At 46.4% G+C, this 14,902-nt stretch overlaps 1 protein-coding gene across 2 annotated transcripts; it reads left to right on the plus strand.

Moving 5' to 3' along the window:
• Positions 1-1,231: 1,231 nt before the first annotated feature.
• Positions 1,232-12,757, plus strand: CTXN2 (cortexin 2). 2 transcript variants are annotated; one of them, XM_087703633.1, is made up of 3 exons: positions 1,232-1,365; positions 10,960-11,010; positions 12,409-12,757. In XM_087703633.1, exon 3 carries the CDS (start codon positions 12,451-12,453, stop codon positions 12,694-12,696), a length of 246 nt encoding a protein of 81 aa, XP_087559759.1. In that variant the 5' UTR covers positions 1,232-1,365; positions 10,960-11,010; positions 12,409-12,450; the 3' UTR covers positions 12,697-12,757. The 2 variants fall into 2 exon arrangements, with proteins under 2 accessions (XP_087559759.1, XP_013928174.1); XM_014072699.2 differs by lacking the exon at positions 1,232-1,365 and adding an exon at positions 4,466-4,628.
• The last annotated feature ends 2,145 nt before the right edge of the window (positions 12,758-14,902 follow it).

The raw sequence follows: 14,902 nt of genomic DNA on the forward strand, positions 1-14,902 counted from the left end.
GGAAAATTTTCAAAGAAAAACCAGAAAGTCCAATTTCCTCTTGAAAAAACACCTTTGGGACAACCATGACCTGGATGACTGAGAATCTCCAGAGACATGAAGTCCAGATCTTAACATTTCTTCTTTTTCTTCTTCTTCTTCTTCTTCTTCTTCTTCTTCTTCTTCTTCTTCTTCTTCTTCTTCTTCTTCTTCTTCTTCTTCTTCTTCTTCTTCTTCTTCTTCTTCTTCTTTCTTCTTCTTCTAGAGAACCGAGGTGGCACAGTGGTTAGAGTGCAGCACTGCAGGCTATTTCAGCTGACTGTAGTTCTGCAGTTCGGCTGTTCAAATCTCACTGGTTCAAGGTTGACTCAGCCTTCCATCCTTCCGAGGTGGGTGAAATGAGGACCCAGATTGTTGGGGGCAATATGCTGACTCTGTAAACCGCTTAGAGAGGGCTGAAAGCCCTATGAAGCGGTATATAAGTCTAACTGCTAACTGCTATTGCTATTCTTCTTCTTCTTCTTCTCCTTCTCCTTCTCCTTCTCCTTCTCCTTCTCCTTCTCCTCCCTCCTCCTCCTCCTCCTCCTCCTCCTCCTCCTCCATATCTGTCATCAGATGTTGGCAATCATATTGGCAATCCTTTTTTTTGTCAACAGCCGCATGAAAAAGTGCTGCAGAGTTTTTTCCAAACCAGTCCCTTAGATCTTTAATCCATGATGTTCTTCTTCTGCCTGGACCTCATTTGCCTTCAATTTTTTTACCTGGAGGATTAAGTGAAGAATGCCGTATTTTTCTGGGTGTCGCATCACATGTCCAAAATATTTTAACTTTCATTTTTTTTAATGGCTTTGATGATTTCCCTTGACTTTCCCAGGACATTTGCAGCACCCCAAAGTTGCTTTTAACTCCGAGGCCACTCTGGAAATTGGGGAGTGGTTTCAAGCCCAACCTGAGGGTTATCCCAAGTCAACGATTGGCTTAATGAAGTCTAATTCTGCTCTTCGTTCAGCTGCCCATAATGATTCCTTGGCCGGGGCAACATCAAAATAAGCCGATAAGCATGTCTCCTGGGAATATTGTTTCTTCTTGGCCACAGTACAGAAGGTAGGAACACAGCTATTCTTCTAAATTCCTGGAAGGAAGAGGGCCTGGGAGGGAAAGAATGGAAGCAGGAAAACAACATCCATTGAAAGGAGGTGAGGGAAAGATTTGATCCAACATCTGTCAAACACTACCAGTACCTCTGCCTGGATTCAGGATAACACAGGTCAGCTGCATCCAGGATCAGAATCCAACCTAGAGGGGAACGAAGCTTCACTATCAAGCTTTGCATGGGAACGCAGGTAGACGGTCCTCGGCTTATGAGTCCAAAACTTCTAATTACAGGTACAGTATAGGTGGTACCTCACTCAATAGTAGTAACTGTGAGAGGGATCTTGGAGTCCTAGTGGACAACCATTTAAATAGGAGCCAGCCGTGTGCAGCAGCTGCCAAAAAAGCCAACACAGTTCTAGGCTGCATAAACAGAGGGATAGAATCAAGATCCCGTGAAGGGTTAATAGCAATAGCAGTTAGCAATAGCAGTTAGACTTATATACCGCTTCATAGGGCTTTCAGCCCTCTCTAAGCGGTTTACAGAGTCAGCATATTGCCCCCAACAACAATCTGGGTCCTCATTTCACCCCCCCTCGGAAGGATGGAAGGCTGAGTCAACCCTGAGCCGCTGAGATTTGAACAGCTGAACTGCAGAACTGCAGTCAGCTGAAGTAGCCTGTAGTGCTGTATTTAACCACTGCGCCACCTCGGCTTTATAATACCAGTTTATAAAGCCTTGGTAAGGCCACACTTGGGATACTGCATCCAGTTTTGGTCGCCATGATGTAGAAAAGATGTGGAGACTCTAAAAAGAGTGCAGAGAAGAGCAACAAAGATGATTAGGGTACTGGAGGATAAAACATATGAAGAACGGTTGCAGGAACTGGGTATGTCTAGTTTAATGAAAAGAAGGACTAGGGGAGACATGATAGCAGTCTTCCAATATCTCAGGGGTTGCCACAAAGAAAAGGGAGTCAAACTATTCTCCAAAGCACCTGAGGGTAGAACAAGAAGCAATGGGTGGAAACTAATCAAGGAGAGAAGCAACTTAGAACTAAGGAGACATTTCCTGACAGTGAGAACAATTAACCAGTGGAACAACTTGCCTCCAGAGGTTCTAAATAGGGAGAAATGTTATTCCGTTCCCATGATAATTACAACTGGGTTATATAGGAGCGAGCCCTGTGAGAATTTCCTAACGTAGTAAGACGCAATCAAATGATAGGGGAGGTTGAAGTGTGCCTTTCTGCGTCTAAAGTCTGGCAACCGAGCTGAATTGTAAAGCACACAGAGTAGTACTGCAAAAGGAGAAGCCAGCCAAACAGGGCTATCAACGTTGGAGAGGCTATCGTGGCAGTCCCAGACCATGGCTAACTTGTCTGCATAAACATTTGTGCTTTCTTACTGTTTTATTCATTGCTTATGTAAGGACTATAACTATTTATGCGTGCCGATTTCCTGATAAGATTTTTTTTTTGCTTTCAGTGCGAGCGGTGAAATGTTTTTAAGAAGACATTGGATAACCCTTTGTCTGTAAGGGGTGTAGGATTTCCTGCCTAGGCAGGGGGTTGGACTAGAAGACCTCCAAGGTCCCTTCCAACTCTGCTATTCTATTCTATTCTAGTTGCTAAGGAAGGCGGTGGTTAGGTCACTTTTGTTACCATCTTTCTTGCCACCATTGTTAAGTGACACGCCGCAGCTGTTAAATAAGTAACACAGTCCTTAAATGAAGCAGGCTTCCTCATTGACTTTCTTCATCCGGAGGTCACCAAAGGGGAAATCACAGGATAGCAATAGCAATAGCAGTTAGACTTATATACCGCTTCATAGGGCTTTCAGCCCTCTCTAAGCGGTTTACAGAGTCAGCATATCGCCCCCAACAACAATCCGGGTCCTCATTTTACCCACCTCGGAAGGATGGAAGGCTGAGTCAACCCTGAGCCGGTGGGATTTGAACCGCCGAACTGCAGAACTGCAGTCAGCTGAAGTAGCCTGCAGTGCTGCATTTAACCACTGCACCACCTCGGATCCTCCTGGGACACTGCAACCGTCATAAATATGAGTCAGTTGCCAAGGGGCTGAATGTTGGCTTACCTGGCCACGGGGATGTTGCAAGAGTTTGTGTGTGAAACACGGTGATAAATCACTTTTTTTCCCCCAGGGCCGTTTAACTCTGGTTACTAAAGAAACTGTTGGGAGAAAAATCCAATTGGTTCAGTTTCAAGGTGAAACATTTCTTCTTCTTCTTCTTCTTCTTCTTCTTCTTCTTCTTCTTCTTCTTCTTCTTCTTCTTCTTCTTCTTCTTCTTCTTCTTCTTCTTCTTCTTCTGTTGTGAGCATCTTCTCGTGAAATACCTCTGGACTCGCTCGATTGTATTAATGTCCGATATACAGTGTGGATTCCAGGCAGAGCAGCTGTATTCGAGAATTGGTCTGGCAAAGGTTTTGTTTTAGAAATCTGCCTTTCTAATAGTCTCCTATGTTTCTGCTTGTGGGGCAGGGAAACTGGGGCTGGTTTATGCCTCCCTTAAGATTTTTCCCCCCAAATTCCTCCTTTAGTAAAATATAATATTCTGGTTTTTTTTAATCGTTCTGGGGGGTGGGGAAGTGGGGTAGCTTCCCACAAACCTGTTGTAAATCGAGGGCTACCTGGAAATAATCCCAGGAGACTTCAAAAGCCAGCTGGACCACTCCCAGCGCTGGGGAGGGGGAGTAATCCGACCCCATTCGACCCTCCCTACGTAACCCCGGGTGACTCCCTGCCGAAGCCCCCTCCCACATCTTCCTGGCTTGGCAACCCCAATCAAAGGCGGGAGCTCCCTTCTGCCGGTTCGAGACCCCCTGAATATCATAAGTGAAATAAATAAGATCGAGCGACCAAGGGCCGCTCCGTTTCCTTCCGAGGGGCCCCGAGGGAAGCAGGCAGGCAGGCAGGAAGCCGAGTCCTCCCCGGGGTTGAGGCTGGCACCTGGCTTTCAGACCAACGGGCTTCGCAAGGAGCGATCCGGCCCCACAGGCCAGCCGCCTCCGCTGCAGAGAATTTGGGAATGCCTCGCACGTAGCCTCCGGCAGGAACTTTCCACGCGCCTTCGGGGGGCCAACCTGAATAATTGGGGAAGGAAAGCTCCCAAGCGGAGCTGGGGAGAGAGAGAGAAGGAGGGAGGGAGGGTCTCGCCTACACCTCGCCCCCTCCCCACCCTCCTCCATCACCCCCCTCCACGCTGCGCCCACCCACCCCAGACGCCCGGTTCTTGCCTTTTGACAGGAGAGACCCCACCCTGAAGACACGCGCGTAGAAGGCACGCCCAGAGCAGCCGTGGGGAGCCCAACCTCTCGGGAGAAGAAGGAGTTGGGGAAGGGGAGGGGGGCTGAGAAATGCCTCGCGGAGGAAGATGAACCCCGAAGATGGTCTGGCGGCTGGGCGGGGGTGAGCCGAGTCCCCGGCTTCGCTGGCGGGTGGCAGCCGGATCGACGTGGAGACCTTGAAACTTCGACCGGGGGGTCCCGAGAGGAGGCGAGGGGGCTGCGCGCTCAGGATGTCTGGCTGGAACGGGGGTGAGTGGGCAGGTGGCGGGGGGGGGGTGTTTAGAGGGAGAGGCTGGAGGGCCTGATGATGGGCCAGGAAGGGGAAAGAGTGATGGTCGGCTTGGGGGGGGGGGTCGCTCATCACAACCCCGCTCCACGCAACAGGATGCCCCGACTTTGCTTTGCGTGGATTGCGTTGGGTTTTTTTTTCCCCTGGGATGCTAAACCCAGAATTGGTGGCTGTTTTCATCGTTTGCTGCTTCTTTGTCTGGTTATGGCCAGGTGAGATCTTGACAGCAGTGCTGGAGAAGGGAGGGGAGGGATGGACGGGTTGCCATGAGCAGATCCCAAAGCTCGGGGGTGGGTGGGGTGGGGGGGTAGCTCAGGTAAATATTTGCCATTAAAAAAAAAAGACAGCTGCCGGCAGCTACCGTGGGCGCCCCGATCCGGAGAGATTTAACCCCCCCGTCGCTTCGCCGGGGTTACTGGAAAACAGTGGCGGTTTCCATGAGGCTTCCCCATGTGGGTGCAGGCACAACTGCAGCATTTGTGAGAGCGGTGATCCCAGGAGGGGAATCGGTTGAAGTGGGAATCAACAATTGGTTTGTTTTTTTCCCCCCTGCCTTGTGGTGATTATAGCATCCACTGGTTTGTTCATAAGCAGCCGATTTAAGCTGAAATCCAAGGTACAACGATGTGGCTTGATCGTTGGATGTCATCTCCCCAAAATACTGGGCAAAATAATTCAGGACATTAAAAGTTCAAGAATTGCTACCTGTTAATAGATGGTTTTCTATGGTCTTTGTTAGGGACCCAGGGGCTAAGATGCTGAGCTTGTTGATCAGAAAGGGCGGCAGTTCAGCGGTTCGAATCCCTAGCGCTGCATAACGGAGTGAGCTCCCGTTACTTGTCCCAGCTTCTGCCACCCTAGCAGTTCGAAAGCATGTGAAAATGCAAGTAGAAAAATAGGGACCACCTTTGGTGGGAAGGGAACAGCATTCCGTGCGCCTTCGGTGTCCAGTCATGCCAGCCACATGACCACAGAGACATATTTGCACAATGTTGGCTCTTTGGCTTTGAAATGGAGATGAGCACCGCCCCCTAGAACCAGGAACGACTAGCACATATGTGCGAGGGGGATCTTTACCTTTACCGATGGTCTTTGTTGGGTGAAGAAGCCCAAAAGTTGGCAATGGGTTGACCTTGTCTTGGCTCAGAAGCTAAGCAAGACCAGGCTTGGTTAGTATCTTGGAAGGGAGACCTGCCAAAATTTTAGGATGGTTAACTAGATTGAGGATCCTGAGAGGTGCCAATGCCAAATCATTTTGGGAATGGTGTTATGAAAACAACACAAATATGTTGCCTGATTGGCATTGTCGAAATTGACCCGGACTTAAAGGAGATTTCCGCTGCTTAGAACTTACGGCACAACAGCTGCTTTGTGCATTTCCTTGAAGACACAGTGGCTATTTACAGTGTAACAACAGGAAACAAAACAGAGAATGTAGCTGGTGTTGGATCTTAACTTTTCTTCAGAGAAACAATGCTAATTCGTTCCATGCAATAGGTGGAGAATTGTTGTTCATTTCTTGCTGTAAAGCAAAACATCATTTCTACATTAGCATCTGGGTTGTGGCAAATATTGCATTGCTCCAAGCCCAGTGGTCTGCTATTGGGAAAACATGATTTGCTCACCAGGAAATGTCTTGCTTGGACTGTCCAGAATCCTGGTGAAGAATCCTAACTGCCTGATGGTGTCCATGCTCAGGCTTTGCAATCTTGTGTAATTCCCACCGTGTTTTAGTGGGGTTCGTATCCCAATAACCATGCTTGGCCTTTGGGCCTTGAAGATGTGTTGTGTGCATCACAGCACAGTAGCTCTGCATGTTTCAATTTAAGGAGACTGACTTCTTAAGCATGAAAGCCCGTGGGGTAACTTTGGACTAGTCGCTCCCTCTGTCCAACCCACCTCACAGGGCTGTTGTGGTAGGGGAAATAGGAGGCAGGAGTAGGTATGTTCATCACTTTCAGAGAGAGGAGGGGGAGAGAGAGAGAGGATATTCAGGTAGATGACGGAGGATGGATGGATGGATGGATGGATGGATGGATGGATAGATAGATAGATAGATAGATAGATAGATAGATAGATAGATAGATAGATAGATAGATAGATATAGAACAGGATTGATGGATGGATGGATGGATGGATGGATGGATGGATGGATGGATGGATGGATGGATAGATAGATAGATAGATAGATAGATAGATAGATAGATAGATAGATAGATAGATGATAGATAGATAGATAGATAGATAGATAGATAGATAGATGGATGTAGAACAGGATGGATGGATAGATGGATGGATGGATGGATGGATGGATAGATGGATAGAGAGAGAGAGAGAGAGAGATAACGGGATGGATGGATGGATGGATGGATGGGATAGATAGATGGATGGGATGGATGGATGGATGGATGGATGGATGGATGGATGGATGGATGGATGGATGGATGGATGGATGGATGGATGGATGGATAGATAGATAGATAGATATAGAACAGGATGGATGGATGGATGGATGGATGGATGGATGGATGGATGGATGGATGGATGGATAGATATAGAACTGGATGGATGGATGGATGGATGGATGGTGCGGTGGCCTAGAGGTGGAGTTCTCACCTCACAATCAGGAGGCTGTGAGTTCGATCCTAGGTAGATATTTCTCTCCCTGGGCATGTTGACACTATATCTGCTGAATATAATTCAGCATTGGTGGCAGGAAGGGCATCCAGCCGGTAAACACTCAACTCTGTTCAGTTACCCAGACTCCACCCCGCAAGGGATTATGGGGTTGTTAAAATGAGATGACGATAGAGATAGATTAGGTAGGTAGATGCGAGAGATTATATTTTTCAAGGAAATTAAAGGGTGGCATAAAAATCTGATAATAAGCATATTAAAAATTGCCTTTTAAAAATTAATAGAAACTCATCTATTCACTATCCCATCCAATTCCATTAATTTATGAACAAACAATAAGATAATCCATGCGGCATTTTTCCTCGTATATTCCTCTTTTCACTAATGAACCACTGAAATCTTTACCAAACCTGGCAAGGAGCGTTATGTTATACATGTTGTGATTGCATGCCCTACACCAGTGGTTCCCAAACTTGGCAACTTTAAGACTTGTGGACTTCAACTCTCAGAATTCTGCAGAGCTGGCTGGAGAATTCTGGGAGTTGAAGTCCACAAGTCTTAAAGTTGCCAAGTTTGGGAACCACTGCCCTAGGCTAGAATAATAGCAAGGCTGAAGAATTCAAATCTATGCCTTGATGGCTGAACTGCAATTTTCATCCGGCCACTGCTTCCGCTAAAGAAAAGAAAAAAGTGTCGGCGCGTGTTTTGTTCTGTTAAATGTCCATAGTTGTTGGTTTTTTTTAACTGTGCCATAATATATAAATGAACTGGAGCAAGACGTACAGTCTGCTCTTGACCTTCACGATCAGACAATTTCATTTCAAAACCACTCTTCCGAACTCCAGTAAGGATGAAATATGAGACAAGCCCAGATGAAATACTTCCATATCTTTTAAAACGCTCCTTCTCTGTCAGAAAAAAAGCAGTTGCGGGATTAGTTTATGGTGGTGGTGTGGGGGGAGCCCAAGATTGGATACTGCCAAAATATTTTTTTTTTTAAATAAAGGAAATCTAATTGTTAAGCGATAAACAGAACGAGGTAGCAATGGAGCAGCAGGTTAAACTCTGGAGTAGAGTAATAGAGATGAAGAGCTTCTAAAAGTCCTCCTCCAAAATCAGGGGTGGGTGGGTGGGTTTGTGTTACCAACACACAGAATCCCTGACAACTGACCCACGTGGAAAACAGCAGCGATCCCTCAGCAAAACATTTACTACAGTCTAGCTCAGGGGCGTCAAACTCAATTTCATCGAGAGCTGCATCAGGGCCGTGTATGTCAGGGGGGGTGGGATGGTGGGCGTGGCCAGCTCGACGTCACTCGTGTCAGCAGGGGTGGGTTTCAACCGGTTTGCGGCGGTCCCTGCGAACCGGTTGGTCAGCGAACCCGGAAGTAAGTAACTTCCGGGAACGGCGAAGGGCGCACCCGCCCGCCCGCGCTCCTTACCCAGTTTTGACGAATTCTGCGCTTCCACGCATGCGCAGGACGCATACAGCGCCTGCGCGATCCTCCAGGAGCAGCTGGAGCATCGCACAGACACTAGTACGCATGTGTGCGCCGCGCGCGTGCACGAGGATGCCACCGGCCCTGTTCCAACCGAACCGGTTGGAACAGGGCGAGAAACCCACCCCTGCGTGTCGGGGACGTCTGTGCTAGCCCGAGAGCTCTGCCAGCGAAAACAGGCTCCTGAGCTCCATTTTCGGCTGCGATCACCTCCTGCAACCTTCTGCCAGTGAAAACGGAGCTTTCATTGGCAGAGGGTTGCAGAAGGCTATCGCAGCTGAAAACGGAGCTCGGGAGGGCAGTGTGGCTCCGTTTTCCGCTGTGACAGCCTCCTGCCAGCAAAAACAGAGCTGGGGAGGGCCACACACAGCCCACCTGATCTCTATTTTCGCTGTCAGAGGCACCCCAGGCTGGTCCTTCACTGTTTCCAGGTCAACCCTCTGGGCCCCCGGATCTTGAGTTTGAGCCCCCCTGGTCTCATTTCTTTGAGCTTCTTATTCTAACCTCTCAAGACAACAAGACACAAAACCATAACTTGATAACCAAAGGATGTTGGGGACACAGATCAGAATTGTTATACTTGCTTATGATTTTTCAGGGGGGGGGGAACCCACTGTGGAAAACAGTGTCTTGATATCTGGACTGGATGATCCAGTGGTGGGTTTTGGATCTCGTTCCAACCGGTACGGTTGGAACTTGCCCGGCGGCGTCCACATGGACGTGCGCACGCACACAGCACACACATGCGTTTTACTGCTCTCCGTGAGCCTCCGCAACGCTCCAGCTACTCAGCAGAGCGCTGCGCAGGTGCTGTACACCTTAAAAAACCAATAAGGAGCTCAGGCAGGCGGGTGGGCCCTCCAGAGCACCGTACCAGAATGGCATCCAGTGCTCCGGGCAGACTCCAGTACACCTGTTACCGGGGTGTACCGCCTGCTGGGATGATCCCAATTGAAATAATCCTGAGAAAGGAATGCGGCTAAAAAGGAAAATCCTGAACCCACAAAGGCAGGCGAAAGAAATGAGCGTTCCGAGAAGGCCCACCTGCAAATTGGCTGTGAAAAAATACACGGCAGATGGCAGCTGGAAACTTTCCCAGCATATTTTGCCATCTCGGAATTGACTGCTTGCTGAATCCCCCTGGGTCATATAAGCCTGGCCACCGTGGGTTTGAAGCTGCGGTACTTGAAGGGCAGAAGGAAGACAAACATCTCAGCTAAAAGGTTTATATCAGCGCATCCCCCAACCATGCCAACTTTAAGATATGTGGACTTCAACTCCCACAATTCCCCCAGGCGGCAGAGGTGGGTTCCTACCAGTTCGCACCTATTCGGTAGAACCGGTTCGTCAAATCTACCGAACCGGTTAGAAGAGGTTCCACCAGTGGACCCGGAAAGCAGGCCACACCTACAGAAGAGGTTCCAACATTTTTTGAAACCCACCACTGGTCCTTGGATATGATTATTCTACACTATCATGCTCCTATTTATAAAACTCAGTGCCTCTGTGAAAGGTAAGGATGACGACTGCGTTTGTGGTGCAATCAGAACATTGCGTGTGTTGAAGTTGTTTTAACGCAAACCAAAGATGCCTTTTAAAAAACACAAGTTTACATCATATTCTTATGCATGCCGGCGCTGTGTGTGAGGTAATTTAAGGTAGTTCTGACAAGTGTCATCGGCATCTTCATATCCGGTCACATGGGCGGCAAGCCACTCCCATCCAGTCACATGGGCGGCAAGCCACTCCCACAAAGGAGGCCACACCCACATAGTAGGTTCGAACAATTTTTGAAACCCACCACTGCCAGGCGGCGATGAGAATTCTGGGAGCTGAAGTCCGCAGATCTGAAAAAGTTGTCAAGGTTGAGCAATACTGGTTTAGATTAACATAGAGACCAGACTGGTTAAAAAAATAGCAGGGGAAAAAAAGGTAAAGTGAGGTGAAGTGAGGTGAGGTGAGGAGAGGAATGGAGTGGAGGACGGAAAGGAAAGGATAGAACACAGGTATGTGGGCTGAATATAGCGACAAAGTCATAAACAGTTGATTGGTTTTATACATTGAATTCTTGTCTGGAATTCAGCTCAGTACTTTAAAGAATGTTATCCTAACCCAAAAGTCTCACTTCGTTTTCTTTTTTTTTATGTCTCTACAGCTGTTCAAACTTCAGGAAACTTTGGAATTGTGCCTTACGTGAATGCATCAGGTAGCATTTATTATATCAACGTTTAGAGTTGCCTTAATCACTGCATTTAACTGGGATTCCTAGCTCATCAGCTAAAAACAAATACGCCATTCCTTTCAATTCATGAAGGAAGAATTATTAAGAAAGAAATGAGGAGGAAGAGGAGGAGGAAGAGCAGAAGGAGGAAGAGAAAGAGGAGGATGTTTTGATATGAATCAATAAGATTGAGCCCCATTCGGGTTTGCAGGAAAGAAAGCAGGAGTGCAGAGCAAACTTAGCATTTTCTTGAGGAAGAAATCCAGTGGAGGATTTAGATTAGCAAAATTATTGCAGGGATGAAATTGTTGTAGGGAGGAAGGCAGCTCATAATAAGCTGTCACCAATAGATCAAGTTTACTCTGAAGCTGGGTCTCAATCGGTGCTTAAGTGCCAAATTCTATCACCGCCGCTGTCATAGATTAATCATGGGTTATGCCATTCCGTATTAGCATTTATATGCAATTTTGATATAGGAAATGAATAGGGTAGTTGATAAGACAGAGGCACCTCGGCTGCCATGTGAGAAATGGAAACCAATATATCTGGGGGGCACCTGAGGGAGGATAAATTTAAGAGGAGATACGTCAGCTTTCTTCAGACATATTGGAATGAAGAATTTGAACAAATGGGTGGAAAGTGAAAAGCTGCTGAAACATGGGGGAAGGCAAGATGGGCTCGGAGGTATAATGGGTCCTCAGATAACTTCCTTGGTGTGTCCTGGATTTTCTGCCTCATCTGACTTGTTTAAAAAAAGTTGGAAGCTGGTATACTGCAAAACAAAACACCCATCTCTAGCTTCATATTTATTTCCCAGAATGCCTTTGGGCCACATCAAAAACTCAGAAGGGTCAAAAGAAGTCATTCAGGAGATACTGCTGTGTCTGAAGGATGTTGAGATGCCCGATTGTAGACATCTTGGCAGCCATTTTTGAACCTGTCGGCATCATCATCATCTTCTCAAAAAAGCTAACATTTGGGCCACGTCAAGAAGTCGTAAGAGTCAAGAGAAGGCTTCCTGAAGATGTTGTTGTGTCTGAGGGATGTTGAGATGGCCAATCATAGACACCTTGGCAGCCATTTTTGAATCCTCTCAAAAATCTAATGTTTGGGCCACACCGAGAACTCATAAAGGTCAAGAGAAGGCACCCTGGAGATGTTATTGTGTCTGAGGGATGTTGAGATGGCCAATCATAGGCACCTTGGCAGCCATTTTGTGAACCCATCCATGTCACCCTCTCACAAATCCGACTCAAATCCCCTCAAAACTAGCCTGTCCCTCCTATCCTTGCATGCTGGGTGGCGGGTAGCTAGACATTCAAAGGCCCCTTCCTCAGATCCCTAATGGTCTCTCTTCTCTCGTTGTCGTTGTGTTTTGTACAGAGGAAGCGGGAATCCTGAATGAGCAGAATGTGAAGCCTAGAGATGAGCAGTAGCTACTGCAACAACGTGTCAGTGACCATGAGTGTCAACGAGGTGTCCAGTTTCCCCTTGACCCTGGAGCAGAAAACCGGTTTCGCCTTTGTGGGGATCCTGTGTGTGTTTCTGGGACTTTTGATCATCAGATGCTTCAAAATCTTACTGGACCCCTATAGCAGTATGCCTTCCTCCACCTGGGAGGGTGAAGTTGAAGGGTTGGATAAAGGGACATTTGAATATGCTCTTGCATGAAGCAGAATCCTCAAAACGTGTCCTGCCTTAATTCCGATTTCTTTTTGTTTGTTTGTTCCTGAAGCAGTGGAATTCGAAACATTTGTAATTGACAGCCATGTCTGAAAGGTGTGGCTGTAGCCTTTTTTTTTTTTTTGTTAAATAAAGCTTTGCGGCAGATTCAATGAAACCAGTTCCATTGTTAGATGTGTTTTTTTTTAACTGGGAGATGTTTCAGAGGAGACTTCACTTGGAGAATAAAAATGACGAAGGGAAATCATTCACTATGAGTAGAAAAAAATAACAGAATAACAGAAATAGAATAGAATAGAATAACAGAGTTGGAAGGGACCTTGAAGGTCTTCTAGTCCAACCCCCTCCTTAAGCAGGAAACCCTACACTACTTCAGACAAATGGTTATCCAATCTCCTCTTTAAAACATCCAGTGTTGGTGCATTCACAACTTCTGGAGGCCAGTTGTTCCACTGATTAATTGTCCTCACTGTCAAGAAATTTCTCCTTAGTTCTAAGTTGCTTCTCTCCTTGATTAGTTTCCACCCACTGCTTCTTGTCCTTCCATCAGGTGCTTTGGAGAATTAATAGTTTAAGCTCTGCATAGAGCAACTCCTTCACACACATCTAAGCTTGGGGGGGGCTCAAGGGATGAAAATTATGCCTTGCAGTTCATTTTTATTACACTTTACTGGGTAGAATCAAATCTCCCATTTAGTTGAAGATTATGGCAAGGGAGTTTTCCTGCTTTTCCTTTAGCCAGCAGAAAAGTTCCTCTAACACCTCCAACTTAAAGGTAATCCTCGTTTTACAATGATAATTGGAACTAGATATTCCATTGCTAAGGAAGGAGGTTGTGAAATCAGTTGCACCTGATTTTTTTTTTTTTTGCCATAGGTGTTAAGCAGCCGTTAAGCGAATCATGTGGTCATTAAGAAAATCCAGCTTCTCCCAGTTGAAAGCGAGCTGGAAAGGTCACAGATGGCAATCACATGACCCCGGGATGCTGTAACGTTGAGTTGGCCATGCCCACCCAGTCACATGACCACCGAGCCCCGCCTACCCAGCTGGTCATTGGGGCAGAGAACCAGTTGTTAAATTATTTAAATCCCACCACTGCCTGTTCCTCTTTTGGTATCATTAAAGACCGACACAACTTCAAGGTCACCCCGAGACTCACAAAGAGGAGGAGCAGAAGTGACAATACTGCTTTGGACAGCTCTTCTATTCCATTTTAAGGACGGTGGGAGCCATCATTTCATTTTTAACACTGTTACTTTCATTAAACTGTGCTCTAAGAACTATTCAGACAAGGCCAATCAGCTCAGACAGATCGCTCCTCATCTCTATAATTTAATAATGCGCCGTTTGCTTTATAATCTAGACAGATGACAACGGAGGGAATTGTGATTCTGTCAGCTAAAATGAAATGCCACTCAAATCGTATCAGAATTTATAAGAAAAGACAGGAGAAACACATAGTACAAAAATGGGCTCAGATGAAGCCAGAAATATGGATACAATGCAGCACAGTGCTGTTAAAATATGCATCCATTTTTTGTGCTTATTCCTACAAATACTTAGATTCCTGAATGGGATTTTAGTGATATGTGCATTTTACAAGCAACTTCCGTGAATATGTTTTGTCTAAAATTTCCCCCTGAAAATTAGCCCTCCCCCAAAATATTGCAACACAACAGCAGTCATGAGGTTGTTGCAGAAAATGACAGGCTTTAGACTTCTCAGGATATAGGAAAAGTTTATTTGGCTGCCAGGTTCAGAAAGCTAGCAAAATGGCCAACATTGCAAATTCTGAACAACCTTCATTATCGAAGCATGCATTCTTAAACATTCTCAAAAGCAGCACAAAACGGAAATACTTAACTCATTTCTTATTGGTTATTTTGGGGGGAAAGCCTTATAAGTAGATGAGGGTCTTACTTCTCCTTTTGTTACAAGTATGGGCTACGGGTCATTAACGAACTTTAATTGAACCTTGTGGTTTGGCTATTTGACAAAGGGACGTGGGCTAGAACATCTTGTGGCTACAGGCTGATGACATTTTCCTGTCCCTTTGAGCAAGCTTCTAACTGTCCCTTTTATGCCATCTCTTCATTCTTATATTTTAATTCATATTTTATTCTACTTTAAGGTGACCACCCTCGCTACCTCCTGCACCTCAAAAATAAGAAGAAGAAGGCCAAGTGCTTATTTC

The sequence above is a fragment of the Thamnophis sirtalis genome, unplaced genomic scaffold (genome assembly GCF_051295495.1).
Source record: "Thamnophis sirtalis isolate CommonGarterSnake01/CBP01778 unplaced genomic scaffold, rThaSir2_p1.2 scaffold_2, whole genome shotgun sequence".
Taxonomy (NCBI): Eukaryota; Metazoa; Chordata; class Lepidosauria; order Squamata; family Natricidae; genus Thamnophis; species Thamnophis sirtalis.